General features: G+C 37.1%; 3 protein-coding genes and 1 pseudogene across 3 annotated transcripts; 1 reads left to right on the forward strand and 3 right to left on the reverse strand.

Annotated features, from left to right (window-relative positions):
* Positions 1–300: 300 nt before the first annotated feature.
* LOC111777743 (E3 ubiquitin-protein ligase PUB23 pseudogene) lies at positions 301–1795 on the reverse strand (annotated as a pseudogene).
* A 5471-nt stretch (positions 1796–7266) lies between these two features.
* Positions 7267–9054, forward strand: LOC111777856 (protein FAF-like, chloroplastic). The gene has a single exon (XM_023657582.2). It carries the CDS (start codon positions 7317–7319, stop codon positions 8628–8630), a length of 1314 nt encoding a protein of 437 aa, XP_023513350.2. The 5' UTR covers positions 7267–7316; the 3' UTR covers positions 8631–9054.
* A 431-nt stretch (positions 9055–9485) lies between these two features.
* On the reverse strand, positions 9486–20755 carry BSL3 (BRI1 suppressor 1 (BSU1)-like 3). Its single transcript, XM_023656054.2, has 21 exons — positions 19828–20755; positions 18646–18706; positions 18484–18562; positions 18306–18385; positions 18135–18229; positions 17850–17949; positions 17208–17277; positions 16174–16275; positions 15973–16054; positions 14698–14877; positions 14174–14444; positions 13840–14074; positions 13522–13692; positions 12358–12596; positions 12163–12247; positions 11975–12073; positions 11692–11891; positions 11477–11552; positions 10494–10629; positions 10280–10419; positions 9486–10184 (listed from the first exon to the last, which is right to left on the reverse strand). The coding sequence occupies exons 1-21, from the start codon at positions 20255–20257 to the stop codon at positions 10101–10103; spliced, it is 3015 nt and encodes a 1004-aa protein (XP_023511822.2). The 5' UTR covers positions 20258–20755; the 3' UTR covers positions 9486–10100.
* Positions 20756–23658: 2903 nt separating this feature from the next.
* LOC111776727 (uncharacterized) lies at positions 23659–25643 on the reverse strand. Its single transcript, XM_023656055.2, has 3 exons — positions 25230–25643; positions 24277–24384; positions 23659–24158 (listed from the first exon to the last, which is right to left on the reverse strand). Exons 1-3 carry the CDS (start codon positions 25545–25547, stop codon positions 23841–23843), a joined length of 744 nt encoding a protein of 247 aa, XP_023511823.2. The 5' UTR covers positions 25548–25643; the 3' UTR covers positions 23659–23840.
* Between the last annotated feature and the right edge of the window lie 627 nt (positions 25644–26270).

Genomic DNA, 26270 nt, shown 5'->3' on the forward strand with positions numbered 1-26270 from the left:
AATTAGATCCACCGTAAAAAATTTAAAAATTTAAAAATTAAAAAAAAAAAAAGCATATTAGGCTGTAGCCAAGTTGGGTCCACAGTTTCTTAGTGGATCAAAAGTTGGGCCGACATTGGGATTGGGCTTGATGGACTTGAGTGATTTATCAAAATTGGGCCGGCCCATTTTTCGATGTATATAAAACGTAAGTTTAAATAAAATTCAAACTAAAATCATTTACCATAAGCAAATTATATTATTTAAATTAATAAATTAGAGCTCTTTAATTTACGCAAAAAAATTTGAAACTCAAAACACTTGTACGAACAAAACCGAAAATTGTATTCTTTTGAATTGCAAGCAACTTTTGCTCACATAAATAATCTATGTTTTGAATGTTTGTACACGAGGACGAGGACGAGGATGAGGACGGAGAATAAGAAGAATCAAGACGGTGACGATGGATAAGCAGACGCCAAATGTGGCGGAATACAAGAAGAATTACTCCAAACCCTCGAATGCAACTTTAGTATATCCCTCGCCTTCTCTCTCGTCTTCGAGCTACAATCCATTTGCAACACCAAACACAGTTTTGCCACGACTCCCACCTCCAACATTTCTTGAACTACCTTTACCGACGCCGAAAACCGACATATCGACGACAATATCCTCACCGCTCGATCGCTCGCCATTGCCGAAACCCTAAGTATTTTCTTCGACACAATTGCAACTCCAGCCCTGTGTTCCATCAGCTTCTCTCGTCCCTCTGCGCACCCACACAGCTGATCCAAAATCACCAGCCCTATCTCCGACCACCGCCTCTCGGTCGAGTTCAAAAGCAGCTCCACCAACACGCCGACTGCCCCGCCCTCGACCGCTTTCACACGGTTCCTCCCCCAAGGGCACACCTCGGCTAGAACCTTCAACGCGGATTTGGAGGCTTGGTGAGATATATGATCATGTATAACGCGCACAATTTCACTAAGAAGTTCCCTCTCAATGCTCATCAACCGAATTGGATCAGCAAGTTCCAAGCTTGATTTGAGCAACATTATGGCGTAGGCTCTAGATTGGCAGTTCCCATTTTTGAGGACAAAAGTAAGAGAGTTTATGAAGTTACCATCGCCATTTACGAGATTCTTGAGATGGGCTTCCGAGGATTTGATGTGGAACAGAATTTCCACCGCCAATTCAATGGACCCAATGTTCTTATCACCACCACTCTTAATAACGGCGGCTACAAACTCAAAAGCTCCATCGGATTGAGCCACAAGGGTGCAATTTCTTTCACTCTCCAAGGCAATGGCTTTGAGTGCAAGGAGGCACTTGTGGTTGGAATTGGGGAAGTTGTTGGCCTGTTTGAGGATCTTGGCGACATGGGTTTTGTCAATGGGTGACTTGGGAGTTGGAATTCGTTCAACTCCATGAGAGGCGTTGAGGGTGCACCAAGCTTGGATCAAACGGCGAAGGGTGTGGTTTGGGGTTACCAAATCGGGATCGGACAAGGGCTGTTTTGTGATGGGGCAAGTTCTGTTGTTGCATGAGAAGAGCCATTTCTCGATGTTGGATCGGTCGTAGGTGATGCCGGTGGAGATGGTCACCGGATCTCTCATCAATTGGAGGGAAATTGGGCAGAGGAAATAGGAGGGGACTTCAAGATCGTCGCCGCCGTCTTCTTCCATTCTCATATTTTTTTTCTAACAAGAACGCTCAAAGGAAAAAGGGGATTGAATAAAAAGATGAGTTTTGGCGTTGGAAATGCTGAAAAGTTTGAATTTTGTTAGAAGGGTTCGTCGGAATTCGTAGCTTAGAAAAAGGAGAGGGATTTAAATGAGGACAAAGTGTTGGCAATTGGCTTAGCCAAGTTGATGATAACGATAAAGTCAACACACGGAAATTCGACACTGAGATGTAAAGTCAACACACGGAAATTTGGGTAAAAATAGGATTAGATTATAAACAGAAAGATCAAAAGCAATAATAAAGACAAACTTCACCCTTTCCCAACATGTTGGAACCGCCAAAAACTGTTTAACCATATCCTTAACCCAATAAAATTCCTCTTCTCTATCATTCAATTTAACTATATAAATCCACAGCTAATAGATATTGTTGATTGTGAAGAATCTTATTTAATTTCTTTTAAAAAAATAATAGTGACAGGAGTTAAATAATAAAAAAAGTATTGTCAAAAACGATGTCTGAAGGAGCAAGGCTGGCGCCAACCGGCCCTGGTGGGGTTATAATTCACCCACGCATTTCATGGCTGATGCATTTAATTCCATAAATCCACATTTATCTAATCCGAAATATTCGCATTCATTGGGTCAACGAAAATGGCTACTCATCGGTATTTGTATAAATTAATTACGATTATTTAAAGGTTTCCTTTTACATTGGTATTTAGATATAATAAATTATGTTTTTAAATAAAATACTCCAAAAATTCAAGTCAATCCCATCTATTTATATAATAATTACGTAGTTTATTTGAATTCAGTTCACCATTATTTATCTCTCATTCAGATTTGACAATTAGTATTTTTAAAACCATATAATAAAATATTTTGTAATTTCCTATTTCTAATTAATACGCATAAAATAAATAAATAAATAAATTATTTTTAAAATGAGAGAGATGAGGGGCTAAGGAAGTCACAGCAAACAATTATTATTAATTTTGGAAATCTTACAAAAGTAAACGATTTAATAATGAGAATTAATATGGTTGAGTAAAACAGTTGAATAAATAGTGTCTTGTCTACGTGGACAGTCCACAGCCATTTTCTCATTTCTGAAACTCCGATAATTAATTGACTTTCAAAATTTAAAATTAAGAAATTAATTTAGGTCCTGGTTGTCGGTCATCACCTTTCACACTCTTCGTCAAAATTCAAAGTCACTCATTAATCATTCATTAATCCTTCCCATTTTTAATGCATATAAAACTGGCAATCACAATATAATTGTTTCCATTTCCAATTATGCCCTTTCTTTATTGATCCCAAATCACTGTCCAGATCTGGGCTGTAGTAAAATGGGCCGGGCCGAAATTTAGAAACGGGCCCAACAACAAAATAGGGCTATGGGCTGTGTAGATCTCTGGCAATTGTAAAGTGGGCCAGACCGAAATTTAGAACCGGGCCCAATAACAAAATAGGGCTATGGGCTGTAGATCTCTGGCAATTGTAAAATGGGCCGGACGGAAATTTAGAAACGGGCCCAAGAACAAAGTGGTGTCTAATCCGTCAAGACATTGGAGCCTGGCGACGTTTAAAGGAGGGCGGCCGGGCGGAGAAGGAGGCGACCACTCCGGATCCATCACACCGGTCGACCCCGGGCTGGACCTCCTGCATCTTTATTTCTAATCAAATTAAGACACCGTAGCTTTAAAGAAAAGTGATTTTCCCTCCAAAGATTTTGTTGGATTATGGGTCAGACATTTTGTCCTTTTTTCTGTCTTTCTTCGCCCTATCAAACATTGTTGGTCGGATGTTTTTAAAGAATATATGCTAATCAATCTTTTCCATTCTCATCATCATTTAAACCCCCAAAAAAAAAAAAAAAAAAAATTATTATTTTTTTTAGAGTACGGACGAAGGGCAGTGGCATCCAATTTGATGGAGAAGATTACGAAGATCTCGAATTGGACAGAGACACGACAGCCTTACTTTTATTTATTTCTATTTCCACGTGGAATTTCCATATTCCTACAAAGTAGCTAAGAATTAGAATTGAACGACGATTTTATCGTTCCACTATCCACGTGGCTGTGACTGTCCATAAAAAAAAAGAAAAGGTTGAAAGCTATTCAGACCGGAGCGGAGGCCTCGCCATCATGGTGGGCTCAGCTAAAAGGGCCTGGACCACCCAAACCAGGCCATTATCCATACTCTTGGCCTTAGCCTTAAGAGGGAACCAGATATTCGCGTAAAAATGAGTCGCACACGTGGCGAAGACTCATTCGTAGAAATAAGAATTCGAAAAATAATATTCTTGATATTCGGCATTTGTTTGGTTTCATTCCATGTTTATAATGTAACGTCCAATCAATGCAATAATGGAAAGCAGAAGGGTTTATGATGGAAATGGGAATAATCACAAAATAATTAAATTAATATTATATGCTTTGTTGGTCGAGCATCCTCTTCCATTTCTTTTTCTTTTTTTTATTTTTTTTTTATTTTTCTGAAAAGTTTCTTTGTCAGAAACCAGCATCGGTCCCATCGCTTTTGCTGACGTCCGTCAATTTTTTTACCAAATTGTCGTTCCCTTTTTATTTCCTCAACTTTAGGGCCCCCTAACATTATAATTATAACCCTAAGTTCTTGAAAAATTTCCATTAATTATTAAATTATTTACATCTTTATAATATGATTTTTTTTAAAATAATAATAATAATAAAAAAAAGTAACAACACACCCTTGTTTCACAGTACAAAATTATAGTATGATTTTAAGGGTTGATATATAAAAATGAAAATTAGGTCAAAAGGTGGTAGGGTCAGTTTCGTCCTTTTGCATGCCCATTACGACGTCAGTTAAGCTTTATACAAAAATATTTTTCTAATATTGGTAAGGCTGTGAACTACATTTTTTTTTGCTTATTTATATTCATGTCTCTACAAGTGGGAATCATACACAGAACCATATACTCCTTTTTCTTTTTATTTATTAAAATTCATAGGGAAAGCATAAAATTAGCCTCTCCTAAAACTATAGGTTTAATTATAAAATCACATATAATAAAGTTTAAATACAATTAGTCAACAGTTTCACTAATCATACAAACATGTTAAAATAATGTTAATTAAGGAATTTAGAGTGATTAGTGATTAGTGATTAGGATAAAGATAGTGCAATCCAATTGCATGCTGCTGCTACCCATCGCAGCAATTAAAGCCACAAGCTTGCACTTTTTATGCACATATTCTTCCAATGCCCCATTTGGACCATCGCATAATTCCCTTTTTTCTAAAAATTATACCGATTATTATTATTATTATGGATTCCTTGAGTCAATTACTTTGAATCAATTCATCCAGTTGTAGTGCGTTCTAATTATACTCCACATAAATTAATATTATGGATTAATGTTTAATTTCCATTTGTTGGGTGAGGACTTTTGATTGTTAATTAATTAATTAATTAAGTTGACTTAACAATCAGACAAAACATTAATTATATTCCTTTTTTTTTAATTAAAAATAAATAATATTTGTATATAAGGAAAGAGAATAAAATATTAAAAAAAAAAAAAAAAAAAAAAAAAAAAAGGAAATGGAAATAATTATTATGCATGTTGCAGTGGATTTAGTTTCTGTGTCTTCCTCGGTTTGCGGCAAACCGCACTGGATTTTTTGTAATATTAAAACGGCTCCAATTGCAAGCTTCATGTTCAACCGTTATCCATTTCCTAAAAATTGCAACTTAATTAATAATCAAATAAAATAAGGAAAGAAAATACATTGTATTTAGGAAACCAAATTATAAGGTGAAATGGATGAAGTCAACCTTTATTGTATTCTGTATGCATGAAGCATGAACGTAGGTAGCCCGTATTCATCCTTCCAATCACATTAACCAATAAGCCTTTATGCATTCTGCATTATGCATGCCCACCACCCCCCAAATCTCGAGATTCTCAATTACGATTGTGCTTGTTCAAGATGTATTATTCAAAACTCTATGCCTAGTAGTGTGTATATTGACTATTTTCCAACATCACATCTAACATGTCAAGATTAATTATGCTTGACATGGTAATTTATGTGATCCACACCCATTATGCATTATAATTTGTGTATATCGACACCATTTAGGCTGGCTCGAACACATCGATTGGGAACTGACCCATGTGCCGATTATCGCATTGAGACATTTCAACGATCCATCCATCTGAATTCTCTAGAGTATTGGACTCACCCATGTTTTGGCTAAACCATTTGTGACATACGTTCCAGTAAGTGGATGCATAATTCAACCTCCGACATATGGGCTGGGTTGCCATACAGGCACACCCATGCTTCCCCATTCCTATCTTTGAAAAATCATTTTACAGGAAGTCGCTTGAGACACTCGTCTTGAAATGCTTGCCCTTACTTTGACACATGCATGTGCCACAGGATAGCTTACTTAGATCATAGGGTCTAGGGGTGGTGGAGAGCTGACATTCCTCCTTCTATAGTACATTTTGACGCATTTCCAAACTGGGGGTGTAGATATGAATTTTTGTGAGCAAACATACAGTGTCGTGGAGCGTTTGACCGATGTTTAATTGACACCAAATTTGGTGAGCTTTCATATTTCATATGGACAGACTTGACTCCAAAACCGTATGTCCAAATTTCCTTTGGATCCGACTTTCAAGGTTAAGGCCTTAGACCCTATCCAGCCCTTAAATAAGCCTATCTTGTTTATTCATGTCTTCTCGTTGTCCTTATCTTTTTTATGCCTCATTTTCCTTCAATATTGGTATGTTGGATGATGCATCGTCCTTCTCGGTTGCATCATGACATTCTTCTATATTGAGGGTCACCATTTTACTTGTCTCGACTTAAAACCTCTTCATATTATGGTTGTGACACTTTCCCCCACTTAAATTAGTCATCATCTTCAATGACTTTTTTGAGACACAACCACATTACCGATCATGACATGGAGCACAACTTCAGCTTCCTTTCCACGAAAGGACAACGTGGGACATTCACAAAATTTCTTGCACAAAAGTTTGTGTTTGGTAGGGATCATATTCCAACAAAACCTCTCCACGTGAAGGTTTTAAATAAGCTTTTCATTACATAATAATAATTATTATTATTATTATTATTGTTCGAATGTAATATTACAATCCGTAACATTACTCAAAAAGTAAACAAAAAAAGAAAAAAAAAAGGGCTTTATTTTCTTTAAAAAAAAAAAGAAAACAAAATTTTGTTTGAAATAAAATGGTAAATTTGACCGTTACTATACAATCAGTAAGCATTATTGGTTTAAATAAAAAAAAGTTGGAGGTGGAATTTAATTCCATTAAACTAAAGAAAATAAATAAATAAAAAGATAGAAATAGAAATAGAAATAGAAATAGAAATAGAAATAGAAATAGAAATAGAAATAGAAATAGAATGGTGGAGGTTTCCATGGTGGCGTAAGGGTATGGCCCCACCGGACGGACATGGTTCCATTTCCCATTTCCAAAGCAGAGTTGTAATGCGTTTTCATTCCCTACAAATACCCTCTTCCCCTTCCCCTCTTCTTCTGCTAAGCCCCATCAGCTTCAGCCTTCACTCAATTCCTTCTTCTTCTTCTTCTTCTTCTTCGGACTCTGTTCCAGCTATGAAGACTCTGTTCCATGACTACCAAACCCTTCAAAAACAGGGCATCCTCACCGCTCTCCCTTCCTCCGATCTCCAATTCCCCACACTCCCACCGCCTTCCCTCAGAAGAACCCTCTCCGCCGACATGTCCTCCTCCAAGTGCTTCTCCGCCATCAAGAAGGTTGCTTCTTCCCTAGCATTCTCTCTTCCTCCTCCTTCTTCTTCTTCTTCTTCTTCTTCTTCTTCTTCTGAAGACGAACAGGACTGTGACGAAACCATTGGGTTTTGGGGCTCTGTTCATGAAGAACAGAGGAAGAACAGAACAGAGTGTCAAAAACAGGGGAATAATGATGATGGTGATTCTTGGAAGTCAATTCTGTTTCAGAACTCTGCTCCCAAATCGCCTGTTGTTCCTTATGTTCATCCTCTTCTTCAAAAATCAGCTCACTCTCTCAGTGAAAACAGTCTTCTAATTTGCACTGAGAGTCTTGGATCCGAGACTGGCTCCGATGGCTTCTCTTCCTACCCTTCCTCGGAGCTTGGAGACTTCGACGGAGATACGACGGAAACAGAGTACCCCGACATACAGACATTTCAATGGAAGCCCATCAAATTCGGTCGCAAGAAATCGCCGCCGAGGTCTTTTCCCCCGCCGATTTCTTCTCTCTGTTCCCCCGACGGCGCCTCCGTCTGCATTCAGTCCCGCCGGGAAAATGGGCGGTTAATTCTCGACGCCGTCTCTGTTCCCTCAAAGAAGAATTTCCGCGCCGATCGCCGAGATGGCCGTCTCGTTCTATCTTTTGTTACAACTCCGGCGAATTTATTGGTTAAAGAATCGAAAATTGTCGAAGAGAGAGACGATTTGGAAGCCGACGAATCGGAAATCCCGATGGATGAAGTTGCGAGATTGTCGAGCTCTGTTATGAACTTCCATCGATTAGCAATGATGATGAAGAAGCCAAATGGATTCATCAATCGGAATCCGGCATGGCCAAAGGAAAAAGATGTACCAGAGGCACTAACCCCACTATCACAGTCACTTCCACCGCGTCCTCCGTCGCTCACGGCGGCGACAGCAGCGACTTCTCTGAATGCGTACGAGTACTACTGGCGATCGAAACCAACCGGAAAATCGGCCGGAATTCAGAACCTAAAAAGCCAACAACAAATTCAACCCATCCAGAGCATAACCCGCAAATTTATCTCTTCAAACAATCAAATGGCGGATGAGAAACAGCAAATACTAAACTATTTGGTTCCATTGTCGAATGGTTGTAAAGTTCCCAGAAGGTCTGTTCTTCTCCGGGAGCCCTGCTGCATTGCCACCACCTAAGCCACCGCCGCCGATGACCGGAAAACCCCATACCCTAATCTCTATACATATTAATTCTGAATTGTTAAATCTCAGCCATTTCTTTCCTACTCACCCAGAAAAGCAATAACAGAGAGGCTATCGAAGAAGACGATAGAGAATTATCTGAAATTAGCAATTAGAAATTAAAAATCTAAAGAAAAGAAAAGAAAAGAAAATAGTGTACATTACGATCCCATTTAAAAAGTGTCGGCGATCTCTCAAAGCTGAAGAAAATCAGAGGCCGATCTTTGACCCACTGGACTGTCCTGTCCTGTCCTGTTTGTTCTTACTATTTTTTGGCTTCGCTATTATCTAACCAATGGGTTTCAATATGCTTCCACTCTGTATCAATCACTCTTCCATTTTTGCAACATCATAATCCAACGCTGATTTGGGTTGCTCATTCATGGCCTTCAAAATTCCAATAATTACATATTTATTACAATAATGCAAATAAATATGTTCTTGTTTTCAAAAATTCAATACATATTTACCATTCTCGAAAGAAAATATGAAAAGATAATGTTTTTGTTGAGGTGGGCACTACAAATTTTGAAAATGTTGACAGAAAAAGCAACAAAATCAAAATTGATTTGACAAATTGTTACTTTAAGCTCTTTTCAATCAAAGAAACCAGAAAAAATGTTTATAGCAAGTCAATAATTTGGTGAAAAGCATATGAACATTCATGAACAAAAGTTGAAAATAAAAAGATCACAAATATAAAAGTAGTGGATTCACAAGCTTCATCCAAATTAAAAGTTTTGAGAGTTATTTATGAGGAATATTGAATTTCATGAATAAAAAAGTGGGGAAAAAGCAAAGAAAAAGAAAAAAGAAAATGAAAATGGCATTCACTAATCAAAACTTGGTAGCTCTTGACATGAGAAATTAATAAGTTCCGTCGTCTCCACACAATTACATTGTACAAAGAAACAAAGCAACAACCTCTATGATACAAAGGCCAATCACATAGACGTTTTACCTTCACTACGAAATCACACCCCACCACCATATCTTTAAATTAAAACCTGTCCGCTAAAAAGGGTAAAAATAATAGAGACCAAAAAAATTGAAGAATTACCATTGGTGAATGGTAATACCTATAGAAGCAGCAAAAAAAAGACCCCAAACCATCTACCACCAGTGCTCGAGACCCGATATTGAATGGTACAAGCGTCGATAATACATCTTGTAGGGCATCTATCATTCTAAACATCACTGCCACCAGCAAACTGATTCTCGAACCTATACAATCCATTTGATGGCTTATTGAAGGTGTGTGAAAATTGGAACTCCAGCCTTCTTCGTATATCCATTCGAACAACGATCACAAGTTCTGGTACTCGGAGACGGGGCGTGTGTTCTATACATGACACCAGAACTGCCATAGTGGTAGTAGCACGAGGCAAGACTCGATATAAATTAAGTGACGTGTCAAACAATGTGCTATATCCATGCAAGGGAGCCCCGGTCATTGGCTACTTGAGGGCGGCCTCTAGTTGGTGTTGGAGGTCTGTTGGCATTCAGCTCCTGATCTCATAGAAAACCAATATAATGGAATCAGTATTGTTGACATGCAAACTTAGGGAAAGAAAATTCATTGTGAATGTACATATCAGCAGCACCTGCATCCACGTATCTTCTAAATGACGTTCTGGTGATGCCTCTGGGGAAGTCATTGCAGGTGGCAAAGGGTGAATTAGCTTTGGAACAACAACAAGATCTCGTCCAAGAACTAAAATAGCTCCAGCATTATTTGCAGTGCCTGTATGCAAGAACCGAAATTGTATCAGCAAAAATATTCCATATCCCAGAAATAAGATCAAGCAAGAAGAATACCGCAGTAATTTGTGGCCGAGAAAAGTGTAATCAAATGCCCTTGAGCGAAACGTTCAAAACCGTCCATGACACATTCATGGGCACGAACTATCAGCTGAAGGTCGTTATTGTTGCAAAATTCCATGACACGATCAGGCTGCAGCAACAACAATTCCATATGAGCATTTTACAGTAATGGCCAATCCATTGATTGTACTTGAAAAGTGATTCAATCAACATTTGTTAAAAAAGAGTTCCACACCGTAGTGAAACAGATGCGTTGTTAATAATAGACATTAAGAAGCTATTTGCAGTGGACTTTAAAGGTGAAAAATCTCAAAAACAAATTAAAGTAAATAGTTAGCGAATGTGCTAACAAAGAAGTCAACGATGATGCACTGGAGCTACTCATGAGTCATGATCTACTATGCCGAAGGCAGAGATAATATATCTTTTAATCATTTTCCACGTATTTCACAAGTAGAGGTGCTTTACTTACCTAAAGTTAGTCGTCCTCAATGAGTATTTTTGGCCAGAATTTGTCTGTTATGCACTGTTTGGGGGGGGGGGGGGGGGTGGTAATTATATATGTACGTATATTGATATAGGGAATGGTGAGCAGCAGCTTGTAGTCGGGTTTTGTATGGTTTGTGTTGGACGAGTAGTACAATTCTTTGTTTTGTTCTCTTGAAGCTTTGTAACTTTTCAATTTCTAAATGAAATGCAAGTTTTAATTTCAAAATATTAGAAACCTTGAGCTAGGCTTTGAGGCATTATTTCATTAAACTCCATCATCATACAAGTTTTGCATCAAAATCTCAATCTTCAACCAGTACTTAGATCAGTTTCATCCATATTAAGAAAGCATTGATGTTGTCTGAGATATGGTTTTCTTTTTTCCCGAAGTTCGGGTGTTAGTAAAGCAGAGAAGCAAATGCACCAAGTAGCACGCAGAAACTATGTGAACTATCTATGACAGAAGGTTGAGCACGTTGCACACTCACCCCAAAAGTAACTAAACCCGGACCTCTAGCATTTGGCCGCAGTCCTTCCACACTGTCATTTTCTGTAGGATCAGACCTGTAGAATTTCACATTAATATATGAAATAAGTATATTGCGGTGATGAAGTGTTAACAGAACAGCATACTAGATAATGTATTAGATCATTACTCAGCTAGTCAAAAGAGTTGAAAACAACTGTAGAGATATGCACTAACCACAACAAATCCATAAGGACAATTGAACCGGCTTCCATTGTAATTGGACGCTGAATATTCTCAATCTGCTCCACATGATTTATTGACCGACCGATACCACCATGCATACAAACTATCTTCTTTTCAATTAAAGCTGCTAGAGGAAGCCAGTTAAATAATCGATTAATCCTATGCCATGCCCAAATTCCGTCCCTCTCTCCCTGTTCCATAAGAAATGAAATGAGTCGCTATAACCAGTTTATATAATGGAACAAATATATATGGGTGTATACAATAATCATACCATCCGCTCGATACACTCAATCCGGAAGCCAAAAAGAGCATTAATATCTGCAGCTTCATGGTTCCCGCGAATCAAATGTACATTCTGCTGATACTCAACCTGCAGTAAGTGTATACAAAATCAGCCAATGAAGGCTCGGTATGTGACAGATTGGTATTCAACTAACATAAGCGACATCACTCAAGTACCTTTAAAGCAAGTAGGAGGGTAATAGTTTCAAGGCTGTGTTGACCTCTGTCAACATAATCTCCTAAGAAGAGATAATCGATATATCTGACAGTTGTTCATCAAGAGATATTACGAAAATAGATTGAAAAAAAAAATAATTGAAGATTCATGTTTGTCTTTCATAAACCAAATATTCCAAACAATCATTTACTTACGCAATATCTCCAGCAGTTGAAGGTGCACCATACTCATCAAAGAGTCGCATAAGGTCCCCAAATTGACCGTGTAGATCACCAAATATTTTTATTGGAGCTCTAAGCTGTAGAACGCTAGGTTCACTTGAAAATATTTTCTCAGCACTATCACAAAGATCGGCTATTTCATTGCAGTCTAAGAAAAATTGCCGGCGAACAGGAGGTTTCCAACCACGAGGCTTTAGAAGGTGTGCTATCACCTGAAAAAGATAAAAGACGAAAGCATACTATATCAAACCAAAAGGATAACGGGAATCAAGAAAAAAATGCATAATGGAACATTAGCAATTAAGTGAAAGTGTCATCTGATCTGCCTCCTTCAACTAAAGGCCAAAGGCAGCTTTGGGCATTTCTTGAAAGGAAACTTGGCATGGCCCTCAAGATAGTATAAAGCGTAAGCCATGGATTTAAATTAGAAAGACAAGGAGAAAATCATTATTGATTATGCAAAAGATACAAAAAGAGAGAGATCCCATCTATCAATTTCTAACTCGAGTTTTTTAAAGGTCATTCTTAGAATCGTTAAAAAAATAAATAAATAAAGACTTCAACGCCTTTTAAAATATTGTTTTAGATTGAAATCAAAATATTCACACTGAAGACTAGTATCTAAGAAGAAAATGGAAGAGAGTTAGAATTGTGCCAAAAAGAAAATGTTGTTGGAGGACACAGAAACTAGTTATCTCTGGAGGGGGAAGTGATACCCATATGCTCGGGAATAAGTTGTTTTTTATTGCCCATTCTGCATCATTCCAGAGAGCTCTAGCACTATTCTTACGCAAACCAGAGAAAGTTGATAATCAAGAAGAATGTTTCATAAAAGGAAGGAGAGATAATCGACTTCAACTATCCAGTGGTGACCTGGCAAAGCCTATCAAGGAGAATGAGCGATTGACAACTAATTAAAATTCTGAAGGTTTTCTAAATTGTCTTGTGTTTAAGATAAAATAAAGAAACAAGTGGCACAAAAAATTCACATATCAGAGCATAATTCACCATAAACTTATAGCAAACATGCTTGGAAGATATTCAATGCCTCACTGGGGCTATAATGAACACTTAACACAGAACAATTCTGCATAACTTTAATAGGACCTAAATTATAATGAGCTGATCCTTGAATACCTTCTTGGGCACACTGTTGATGGACATCTGACGATCTAATAGTTTCCTTGCTGCAGTTGCGTTCTCGGGAGTCCCATAGCTCACCCTCCGACCTTCATTTTCAAACTGATCAATTGAAAGTTGCCTCACCATGCCACCTAGAGCTCCACCAGTCTCAGCAGCAACAACCACCTAATGGTGAAAGGGTTAAAATATAGCACAGTATTTTTAGTTCACAACCACTTATACACACACACACACACACACATATATATATTAAAGTAATAATAATGAAGAACCCGCCAAACATCCAGAGTAGTAATTGTAAGATATACTAACAGCTCTATGATGCAGCCTAACTCCAGCAGGAGCAATGTTATTTGATCCAGTAGAATCAGGCTTTATCAAGCTAGAAATCTGTTTCCCACTTGGAGTAGCCTCAGCCCCTCGATCCCTATCAGGTAGTTCAACTTCCCCATTGACTTGCCTTGCCTTAGCTGCAGCAAATGTAGCACTGATAGCCTCAGCTTCTGCTGCTGATGCCTCAACCAAATATTCAACACCTTTAATTCGCCTGCAGAGTATTATTGTACATCCAGTTCCAGGATTCTGAGTAAAGACATTGCAATACATGTTGAGAATTGAGAATCTAGCCTAAAGAAAATTTACTAACCGTTGGCCTTGAAGCATTGCATTTTCAGCGCTTATATCAGTGTGCATGTCACCATTCACGGGGGGAGCAACAGGATTTCCCAGCACCACTGAACCATCAGGAGCAGCTTCTGGCATCGTTTGTCTAGCTCTTTCATCAGTGAATCCGTACCTGGGTGGTAACCGCCCAGGTTGAACAGATGCAGCAGCTGCTGCTGCTGCATGTGAAGCTGCACTTGTTGTTTCAGCAGCAGCCATATCTTCAGCAACTAGAAGGTCATCTAACAAAACACCTGTGGGATACATGAAAATACATGAAAAATATTACCATGCCATGTATTATGAATTCTGAGGTACAGATGCTCTGTCAAAATTCATGAACAAAATACTATATTAGTATAAGAAGTTCAGCTCTTCAGACATTCAGAATACTGTTTCTATGAACTTCATTGACATGAAAAATATCAAAAAGATGTACACTTTGTTAGAATAACACACTCCTAACAGTTTTTGCACCCAAATCTAGAATTGCACAAGTAATCTCACCACCGCGTAAACCACCATAAATGAAAATTAGGTCACCAACAGCAGCGGCTGCATGCCTGCAACGCCTAGTTAATTCCACAGAAGCATCACCACCTGCTGCATCAGCACTATATCTCCCTGTCCTGGGAGAGGTAACAACAGATTTTATGTCACACCAGACACCAGCTGCAGTATCCAACACTGTAAACAGAGTAAAGTGAGAACTTTGTAAGACTTCCCAAGGATAGAGATCCAAGGATTAGAAGAAACACACATAAATAATCATGTTAAGGTAGAGAAAAAGGCAAAAACAGTAGGTACTTGAAGGGCCAGAACAACTACAAAAAATGAAATAGAAAAGGCAAGAAATCAATGCTAACACAATTTAATAGAATAGAAATTTCTTTTTAAGTCAACATTAACCGAAATCAATTAAGTTATAAAGGAATGAAAGTCATTTGAGCATAGTAAGTCAAAGATGAACAGAAAAATGACTAAGCAATTTAGAAACTCTCCATGAAACAACATCATTAGCAGATTCAGCATCTATTTGAGCCTCCTATTGAAAGTAAAAGATTTTGTGGATCGTACTTGGACACAATCACAAAAGAGAGAATTCTTGGGAGAATGTCATTCCCAACTAGAAGTGTTTTTAATGCAACAATTCCATAAACCCATAACTAGAAGTGTCATTCCCAACAGAAGCGGCAAAATGGCAGACTGAACCCAAATGGTCAGACCGAATCCAAACTACCCAAACGAAGAAGTCGTAAAAATTCCAAACAAAAAACAAATAACAAACCCTCTGCTGAAGCAGCAGCAATGGTGGAAGACTGTGGGTAGCAACAGCAACGTCGAAAGCAACAGCAGCAACTAAGGATGAGGGGAGGGGACGCAAGCAGGAATGAAGGAGGCACGATGATATTGCAAGTAAATTAGATATAAAAAAATGAATAAAGACTACAGCAGTAACTATGCAACTCATTTTTAATCAAGTCCAAATTTGCTGATTTAAGAATTTATACAAGCATCAACAATCATCTGCATCTGCAGAACAGTTGAGTACTATGAAAAAATATCCTCACACATGAAGATGAAGTGACGATAACACAACCACTCATGATGCTTTGGCCTCTCAACTTAGAGCCCTATGTCATGTAATCTTCCCAACCTAGGTTGATTAATAAAGGCCTCTATTCGTGCTAAAATACTTTGCATGGGTAACAACAACCTCACAGAATAGTAGAATACATTGACGAAAGGGGAAGATAGCTCTTAATAATACTGATTTAGTACCTGCCACACTTGATGAATCTTCTACCATGCGCCCACCTCCAAGGGCCCCTCCAGATACATGGAGTCGTGCATTGACAAATACCTGAAACAAGAGGAAGTGCAGAAAGCTTTTTAATAGTAAGGGTCAAGAGAGAGGGGAGAGAGAGGGGAGAGAGAGAGAGAGAGAGAGCAAGATGGAAAATTAAAGATGATTGAACGCACAGCAGCATGCTGATATCTAGGAGATGGTGAGACACCAGGAGCAATTGCCCATTCCCAACGACCATCTCTGTGTTTAGCTAGTCCATATGCACTTGCCAGCGGCTGCAGGCAATGGAGATAGGTAGTAAGAAGAACGTTAACCATGTTCAATACAAGTTTAAAATATTGTAAAATAATATAGCTTTATCTAAGGTAAAGACTTTTTTTTTTTTTTTTTCCCTTTTCTTCCTTCAGAGAACCAAATAGACAAATGTCACATGTGACTCCTCGCAATGATACGAGTTTTTCAAGACAGATTAAATGGGGACATTCTATTTCAAAGTAAATGTAACTCTGAAGATGTGCTGCTGAAATATTTTATCCATTTCTGATAGCATCTAGCCAGTCAAACTTCTTTAATTATAACCATGAGTGTTCCATATGTCCAAACCTCAACTAATTTTACAAACGAAATAAGATCTAAATCATAGATCAATTGAAATATTTTTCATAATAAATAAAAACTTTTATGATTTTGGGATCTCATAATTTATGCATATCGATTGATTACATTAGGATTTACATTAGTAATATCTAGTCATCTCTAGTAAATACTTGTCTTTAATATATTTTACCAACGTACTGAGTAATACGGGATTTTCTATCTATTCATATGTGTCAATGCTTTTATCTATTCTACCCACTGACTGCTCTCTTCTGTTTCTTTATTTTAGGTTTATCTTCTCTTGACCCATCATATAACAGGAATTACTTCCTAAACAAATGTGATATCAAGTAATAACATACCAATTCCAATCACTCACCCACAAGGAAAAGTTGCTGAGAACTCAACCTCATAAATCAATATTCAACTAAAATTGACAACTTGATTACAAGGCAAGAGGAATACCATTGAGATTATGTGAAGGACACTAAAGCAAGCTATAACAAGCGCTAAGGATCTAGTCAAGTCCAGATCAAACAGCTAACAGGATATCCCATATTGAACCATTTAACAAAGTCAGGTGACGTGCAAAAATGATTCTTTTACTTACCACACTATTAGCATCTCTCCCTCCACATAGCAGAAGAAGACCATCAGATCGCGCACTAGCAGTTGCATACCTAGTGATATCTTTAGTGTCAAATAATGGCTGAAACTCGTAATATTTGAAAGAAGAAAATTGGTTCTACAGGATATGAACAAGTAATGCAAACAATATCAAAACAGGTGAACTCAAATTATGAGATTTTCTAATCATTCAAGAGGTGGTTTGTTTGACATTAGCGAAACAAGAGTTACTTTCCGATTCCAAGCACCCAAAAAGTAATGATTGGGAAGAATAAAAAATTGGTTGGATAACATGATTGCAATTTACCTTGCGCCAAAACCTCAAAATAAGGAATTAAGTTTTAGGTGTAAAACCACCAGAGCCTTTCTTTATTTTCTCTACCCCGAAGCACAAATATTGTCAAAGCGAATGTAACAAAGTGACAGACACAGTTGACATGTGATATTTATTGTGTTGTTATCATATTTCTCAGGTAACTCTTCTTTGTTATCATATTTCTCCAAGTAACTCAATTAACAAAGCGAGAGATAAACCTACTGTGTTGTTATCATATTTTATGAAATGTTGCAGAAGCACACAAGTAAGACAAAGACCACATAAAAAGCAAAGAGAAAGGGGATTTACATGCAAGGAGGTGGACCCTCCCCTTCTGGTTCCAACTTACGCCATTCATAAGGTTTAGCAGCAGTGTCTAGTGCCCATACATCTGCCAAAGGCCGCTTTCCTAAAACAGAGACCAAATTTTATGTTGTGTAAAATAATACACAAAAAGTAAAAAAAAAAAAATATATATATATATATATATATATATATATATATATATATATATATATATATTTTCTGAAAAATCAACCATTGGTTGCGTTAGATGAACATATTAAAAATTACAAAGAAATATGACTTGCTTACCATCATTACCACCAATCGCCATGAGGTACCTCTGCCCAACTAGAGCCATTACATGTCCATAACGTGGTCCTGGACCAGGGCCTTGCACAACTACTCTATAGGAAAATAGTCATATGGGTCTATCATATAAAAATATCTGAAAATTAACAAAACACATCATCAGAGTCTAACCTATGCCATCGTGGGCGCTGCTGTGTAAGGTCAAGAACATGAAGATCCTCAGCAGACAAACCAGCTGGTCCAATTCCACCCTGCATTATAACAAAGAAAAGAAATGCATAATGAAGAACTAACAGAACCCTGACCAAGTAAATTATACAACTTAAATCCGAAATTCCATAATGCTAACCTGAATGACTACCATAGTTCCAACAGCAGTTGCCACATGTGCAGCCCTCGGGGTAGGCGGTTCTCCAAGTGGAGTAATTCTGCAAGACATGTGATGAAGGAAGTAATGGCAGATGAAGATAAGGGGAATCGAGGGTGAGAGGAGATGAAGTCTAGGACTTACCTGGACCATTTATTAGTTAAAACGTCATAACAATGCACATCAGCAGTGGCACCTGCAAGCCCTGCAACATAGGAACTACAAAATAAGCATAATTTACAGCATTAAACATAAAAAGTTTTCTAGTTCAAAAACCATATGCAGAGTCGTTCTACATTAGCTCCCGTGAAATCAAACTGCAGCTTACAAAACTGAAGTGGAATTAAAGTTGTCTGCTCTGCTGACATAATTTATGACACCAAAAAAGAGTTTGAATATCCTGAGCTGTACCTAGTAAAAATTTTCAATTCTTTACAAGTAGATCAGCAAACTTGCACCACATACTAGTTCCAAAAGATTAAAGTATCTAGTACAGACAACAGAATTTTGGGTATGGGTGAAAAAAATACAACTTAAGTGCAACACACGCTGTTCTGTCTCAAAAAAAGGACAGACTCACGCAATTGCAGCCTTGAACAGTCAAGGGTTTTTACATGGTATATCTATCACTAAGATGGCTAACTCTTCTGTAAACTATGAATTTGCTATCACATATTGGTTGCACAGCCAAGTTCACTAAGATTAAAAGAAATAACCACCTAAACATGCCTAAGTTACATGGGAACTTGTGTTATTAATTCTATTCATCCTTCTCAACAATAAGCCAACAGGAATTAATATCCAACAATTAGGGATGATGACTTCCCTATTGATCACAAGTTTTTTCATTTTACTTTTTTATTGATCACAAAGTAATTATACAACACGATGAAATTGCAGTAAAATGGATCCAAGATTCAAACATAATCAGAAACCCCAAGCCCTTAATAAAACAGGAGGGTTTAACTTCCCAACTAGATGTGTTTGAACTCAAAGTTAGACTTCAAATTGTTCATACGACCCAACGCATTGACTGGTTAGAATGTCAAGAAACCACAACATTTAAGTTCGAGAAGAAAGAAATTCAAAATGAAGATTGCTTCAAACGATAATCTCCTAGGGAATTAATACATTATGTCTGGTTGATTCAAGTGAAACGAAGGTTTTTAACTGAACAATCAAAATGGCAGTAACTCCCACCAACGCCATCAGCACCAAGAAGTAATGCGAGCTTAAAAAGACTTCACCAAATAACGCACACCGCCATAACCCCTCTCCGAACATAAATTCAACAATCGAAGAGTATAGTTAACAAAATTAACATACGGATTCCAGCACTTCCAGCTGATGATGGAGTTCCTGAAGCCGCAGAGTTGCCCTCGAGCGCAGTGGCACCACCAAACAATATCAATCTCGGCCCAATGTATCCCGGAGTCCCCTCCTCGCCAACAGACCCCACAGCCGTCAAGGTATGGCCACACCGCGGACCAGGACCATCTTCCTTCTTTTCAATTATTGCGTTTACTACTGAGTACATAGGCGCGAGCCTTGGCCCAACAACCGTGGTCTGCTGCATCTGCACGGCGGCCTGTTGCTGCTGAGGCGATGACATAGGCTGCGGCGGAGTTCCACAGCTGGCTTGCGGTTGCTCCCTAAGCTGATCTCTATCCACTCCACCAGCCGAAGAAACAGTGCTGTGACTTTGCACTGCCGGATCGTGATCAGCCTCCGGAACCATCGACGAATCAACGTCCATTTATTCAGCTCTTCAGTTGAAACCACAAACTCGGAGATCGGATTTAGAATTCCGACGAAACAAAATTCCAAACAGGCATTTCGATTCGCCACAGAAGTCCAATACCGGACTTCCCACAGTTATCCGCAACACAACAATACCCAAAACCCTAGCAGAAATCCTCGATTTCCCGATTCTAACAAAGAACGAAAAAGAAATTCCGAGCACAAAAATCCAGCAGTAGAAAGAAAAACTTCCTTTACCCAAAATCACTTCCTCTTTGTGCCTTATTTCCCTCAAAAAGAAGTAAGAGCAGTACAAGCAATCTTCAAAGTCCCCTTAACGATCAAACCCACATCAAAGTTTGAGGGAGAAAAAAAAAAATAAAAGAAAAAGTGAGCAGAAATAAAATCCTGCCCTCTCTCTCTCTAAAAAAATCCCAATCTCTCTCTAAAAAAATGTGTGTATCTAGATGTAATCGAATTATACGATATGATAAATGAATGTCTCTCTATCCCGCTTCGACGAGTTATTTTCGTTATATATATATATATATATTTCCTCGCCGTTGTTTCTCTCTTTGAAGCTTGACGGCCCGTTTAAGTATGTACGGAAAGTGTATTTTGGGCCGTCAGATCTAAGCTCTGGCGGCGCGTAGTAGAACACTGGCACAAGGTACACCGGCTTTACCGGGAATATAGGTTTAACTATAAACGGTGATTACCGGTTCTTATTTCCCAAAAGTTTGTCGGGTGTTGACGACGACGCGGGAGATGGCGCGTAGGTTTGTGATTGGCCACAACAATACCGGCGGAGATTGGCGCGGCCGTTTGGCCGATGGTTTTGGAGGTTAAGTTCCGTACTAATAATTTTAGTATTATCCCACTACTCAACTACTTTAATTTATTAATTTTTAATTATTAATTCTCCCATTTTAAGATTTATTAAATTTTAAGTCTTTTTTGTTGGTGGTATTTCTGTTTTATATCAGTACAATAAATTATTGAGTTCATTTATCCTATTAATTAATTTACTTAGTTTAATAATTGTAATTACTGAAATGTGCTCACTAAGAAGTTAAACAACAAAATTAATTTAGACTAAACGAACGACTTTTTCTAAAGTGAAATTATTTTCTTTTATATCAAAGTATGTTTGAATTGAATGCTTTATTTCTAAAATTGACTTTTTGGACCAATTATTTTTTTATTTTGACAAAATTTAGGAATGACTTTTTGAAATTAGTAATTTCTAAGCACTTTTTACTATTTTTAATTTGGTTTAAAGCAGTAATTTTTTCTTAATAAGAATATAAAATATTTGAATTTATATTTCTAAAAAGATAAAAGTAATTTGGTTTAAATCTTTTTCTTTTTTATTCTAAACATTAATAATTAATGTTAACGTTGGGTACTCTTACATTTTGAGCAATGTTAAAAGATAAATAATTTTTTTGATTTGGTTATTAAGTTTCGTTTTAATGTCACATCAAATGTAGGTATAGAGATAGTTGCATAAAAAAATTTAAAAATGATTTTATTATATATATATATTTTGGCTTTATATAGTTTAAAATATTTTCAATTTAATCTCCATAATTTTAATTATTTTAACTATTTCTATTTGACATATTGTTGTTGTAAATAAGCAGAGATGATATAGTCATGTTGATTGGAAGAAAAAAAGTGATGAAAAGGGGACATAAGGTGGTAGGGATGTGAAAAGTGAATCTTTGCCATTCTGTTTGGGGGGCAGCTGTTTGCCCTACAAACAAAGCTTTTTATGCAACTCAAAACATTCCCCTACCAAAAATAAAAACAATCAAACCCTAGCCAAAAAAAAAAAAAGTACCAAGTGTATTAAATATATATAATGTTTTTTTTTTTTTTTTTTTGCAATGAAAAAGTATTTTTTTTCTTAATCATTTAAAACTTATTATTTTCAATAATTCATCCGTGAGATCCCACGTCGATCAGAGAGAGAAACAAAACATTATTTATAAGAGCATGACATCTCCCTAATAGACATATTTCTATACTGTTTTCATGCCAATTTTACTTTTATTCAAATGATTGATACTATCGAGGGGGATTTTTAATCCTCCTCATAAGTGGAATAAATGCTCCCTATATAGATAATTAAGGTCAATGAAAACATATTATGAATCAGTCAACATTAATATTATAAAGTTGAGGTCAATTCCTCAAAACTTCCTCAAGAAGAAAAAAAAGTTGGAAGTCAATTAATGGCACATAATTTGAGAGTAAGAGCTTGACAAATAATGGGATAACACAATCGAAGCAACTTCATTTAATATTTAATATGGAATGTTACAAATATTGCATTATGAAAATAAATTACTTAAATTAGATTGTATACTAGGATTGATGGTATTTCTGCTCATATCAAATTAAAATTAAACATATACTATTAAGATGTTGGAAATTCAAATCTTTCTCTCTCCAAACTAAAAGATTAAATAAGGTGGGAGAAGTTACAAACTAATTAACACAAAAATCATTTTGTAGAACCTTAGAGGTTTCTTGGAACTACAGCTGAACTTACTAATGTATTTTAAAGCTACAACTCATACATATGATCAACAACTCCACCCTATTTGAAAACATAATTCTAATTATAGTTCTAGAGTTCGATGATTCAACCTAAAAGTGGTGGCTTATTAAATGAGAATTAAATTTTTGTTTGGTTCCGAGGAAGTATTACGAGCTTATAAAAGTTAGCAGGCAGTTCTATCTGTACACTACAAAAAACTGAGTTCTATAGCTTATGTATTTAGCAAACTTGTAGTAACCTCCTTACTAAACAGATGCCGCCGGCACCCAACTTCATAGGACACTCAAAACAAATCAACTAAAAACCAGGAAAGCACACTATTTCTTCAATCTTCATAGGACATTCAATGCAAATCAAAATAGGCAAGTGAAGAAGAAGAAGAAGAAGAAAACTGAGATAGCCTTCAGAACCAATCAACTTAATACACTACAAGATTGAAAAATGGCAGAGAGAAAAAGATGGAAGAGGAAATATAAAGCAAATGTACAAGTTTGAGAACACAAAAACAAACATTTAGTTGTTCTCCACCAGAATATTCTTATTTAAGAATAGACCACAAACGCTCTTGAAAAACCTGATCAATTTTGTGAGATCGCACGTTGGTTGGGGAGGAGAACGAAATAATCTTTATAAGGGAGTGAAAACATCTACCTAGTTCATACGTTTTAAAAACTTTGAAGGAAAACTCAAAAGGGAAAGCTCAAAGGGGCAATATCTGCTAACGGTGGGCTTGGACAGTTACAAATTTCTTGTTCTCAACTTACATTTTCATAAACCGTTTGTGAATTCATAATCAAATATATCCCATATAATTTCAGTAAGCATTTCCCAAAACAAAGCAGCAAGAGTTTATGTTAAATGGTAGTAATTGGTTCAAATAGTTTTTTCAAATGGGATGTCTCATACAAAGCAAAGGGGGCCGCAAAAGGATGCATATCAAAGCCAAGCAGGGAGCCCATGACAAACAGTAAAATGTATAGAAGTTATAGACCAACAGACAGACCTTGAGAGGAGTATGATGAATAACTAATTAGAAGAACCTATTATACTGGCCAGTAAGAGAATCCATGAGATTTGAATAAACACTATAGAGGGAATATTGTCGAAGGTTTTTTACTTCATACCAGGTGTTTAGCGCTGCAAGATGCTTATCTGTGCCTGAAAATGTCAGCTGTATTCCCAGACTACAATCCACATTGCCCCCTCGGTTTCTACAACTTGATGTTCTGATGGCACAATCCTGATTGTTAAGGCAGACATAACTTGATCTGGACTTGCCTGAGCACGAAGCACATCCATCTCTCTTCCAGTACAAGTTCTGCAGCCTGCCCTTCTGAAATTCAAGTACCTGCTCTCACCAAAATCGATTTCAATCATTAGATTTATGTGAATTCAGCAGCTTAATTTTATTTCTAACAAAACCTACAACTTCTCTAGCATCTACTTGCAGAGATTTTAAATCTTACCAGGGTGAAACTCGTCACTATGAATGTGCCATTAGCGACAAAGGCAGGCTGAGACCTTGCAGCATACTTTCTTCCAGCAAATGCCACCATGTAACCCCCAAAAGTATCCTGGAAATAGCGAGGCATCAAGAATTATGGCTATTTCTATTACTTATAGTGATGTTTCATTAAGAAGCAAGGAAATCTTCTTTAGCAATTAGGGATGCATTCAAGTCAGATTCGACATTTGATTAATCAGGGGCCATTACATAACTGTAAAGCTTCATCATTCTATAAATGTCATATGAATACTGATCTGCTAAGCACAGACGTGAAGAGTACAAAAACTTATCCAGTCCCCTCTATGAACACATTTCCTCAAACGAGATCTGATAGGCATACCAAGTAACCGGTCATTGAGAGACAGGACTCAGTGGCATAGATTGCAAGCTTATAACCGACTAAGAGATGGAAGCAAGAACGAATCACATGAAGGTGCTATCTATCTAATCGTCTCCATGAGAACGTCTCATCAAACAATAAATTCATAACAAGTAATCTGACACTGGGAGGCAAAACATTGCGCCATATATTACGAAGTTAAAACCAACCAAGAGAGGGAGGCGAGGATGAAGAACAAGTAGACTATCGATCTACACATTTAGTCAAACAAGTTTTTAAACTCATACCAAGCAATCTGATATTGAGAGACAAGACACTGTTTCATAGATTGCGAAAGATACAACCAAGTAATAAAGGATGTTACAAGATGGCCGTTCGATTCAAAGAATAAAGTAACATCAAGAATCCCTATGCTAAATCCACGTGAAAACTAGAAGAATATAGCCTACTTCTACCAACGTCTACAAATGGAAGGAAAACCGGAATAAAAACTTCGATCAAATTAGAAACTACACTGATCTGAGTGAGTATTCGAAATAATCCGAATCATGAAATCAAGATCGAGTTTGTACCGGATAGAAATCGGAAGTATTGACGGAGAGAAGGGAGATCTCGTCTACTCGAGGTCTGAAAACAGCAAGCTGTGAGTTGAGCGATGCCAGAGAAAGACGACGGTCGCACGGCGAGAGCTGATGGGACTGGTTAAAGAAGAATGAGTCCCTGGAAGAGAAAGCGATTCCGAAGGTGAATCCGTCGGACCTCTGAATCTTGGTGTCCGCACAAGGTTGGTATACATTGTTCGTATTCACAGCTTCAGAGTGAAGCATCAGCGCCATTAGCAAGAGCAGAAGCTCCATCGGCACTGTTACGGAGACCCTCGCCGTCGCCATTATTGGAAGCTTTCCAGACGCCTTTTAGATTTGCGGATGTAAAGCAGAGGAATCGGGATTGAAAGAAGTGGAAACTCTTTATCCTTGGGAGATTTGAAAAATAATTTCCGAGTTGTTTTGTAACTTATCGAGTAATCTGGATTATTAATAATAATAAAACATACCTCAACACCAAATCTGTGTCGGGGGGAAAATACGTATTCCTTTTTTAAAATCTCCCTCTATATATAGTTGCGCTCTTCTCTCTCTCTCTCTTAACCATAATAATTAATATCACTGTTTTTATTATTTTTTTTATTTTTTACATTAGCTACGCTAATTTATTATAATTTTACTGAAAAATTTTGAGTTCCAAAATAGGGAAAAACATTATGCTAATTAATAATGTATTACTCATTTGAATTATTCAATATATTCTGTTTGAAATATTTTGATAATATACGAGTTATGAAATATATCTTAAATATTCCTAATCATTAATATTTTTTCTTTTATAAATTGAGTACTAGTATATTTTATTTTATTTTAAAATTTTAGTTACTTTATATTTTCGTTATTGGTATGTATGAGCTTGTATCCTATTTAACTCTCGTTATTGGTATGTATGAGCTTGTATCCTATTTAACTCTGTTTCCCAATTCTATTTTTCAGTATTGGTGGTAGATATTGTGTCATTGGTATACCCTTTATGTTGGTGAAAGAGAAATTTAGACTACGTTACAA

Source organism: Cucurbita pepo, chromosome 16 (assembly GCF_057944985.1).
Source record: "Cucurbita pepo subsp. pepo isolate OVF chromosome 16, ASM5794498v1, whole genome shotgun sequence".
Taxonomy (NCBI): Eukaryota; Viridiplantae; Streptophyta; class Magnoliopsida; order Cucurbitales; family Cucurbitaceae; genus Cucurbita; species Cucurbita pepo.

Bases quoted from the DNA above. Each gene is read 5' to 3' on its own strand.
- LOC111777856 (XM_023657582.2), top strand. From the start codon at position 7,317: ATGAAGACTCTGTTCCATGACTACCAAACCCTTCAAAAACAGGGCATC.
- BSL3 (XM_023656054.2), bottom strand. From the start codon at position 20,257: ATGGACGTTGATTCGTCGATGGTTCCGGAGGCTGATCACGATCCGGCA. The intron at 17,950-18,134 runs GTAAGCAAGTCA...TCTCTGTTTTAG, and splicing joins GGCGATTGGTGGTAATGATG to GAAAGCGGCCTTTGGCAGAT. The intron at 14,445-14,697 runs GTGAGATTACTT...TGTATCCCACAG, and splicing joins TTATGGTGGTTTACGCGGTG to GTGTTTTGTTAGATGACCTT.
- LOC111776727 (XM_023656055.2), bottom strand. From the start codon at position 25,547: ATGGCGACGGCGAGGGTCTCCGTAACAGTGCCGATGGAGCTTCTGCTC. The intron at 24,385-25,229 runs GTACAAACTCGA...CGCTATTTCCAG, and splicing joins ATACTTCCGATTTCTATCCG to GATACTTTTGGGGGTTACAT. The intron at 24,159-24,276 runs GTAAGATTTAAA...TGGTGAGAGCAG, and splicing joins TAGTGACGAGTTTCACCCTG to GTACTTGAATTTCAGAAGGG.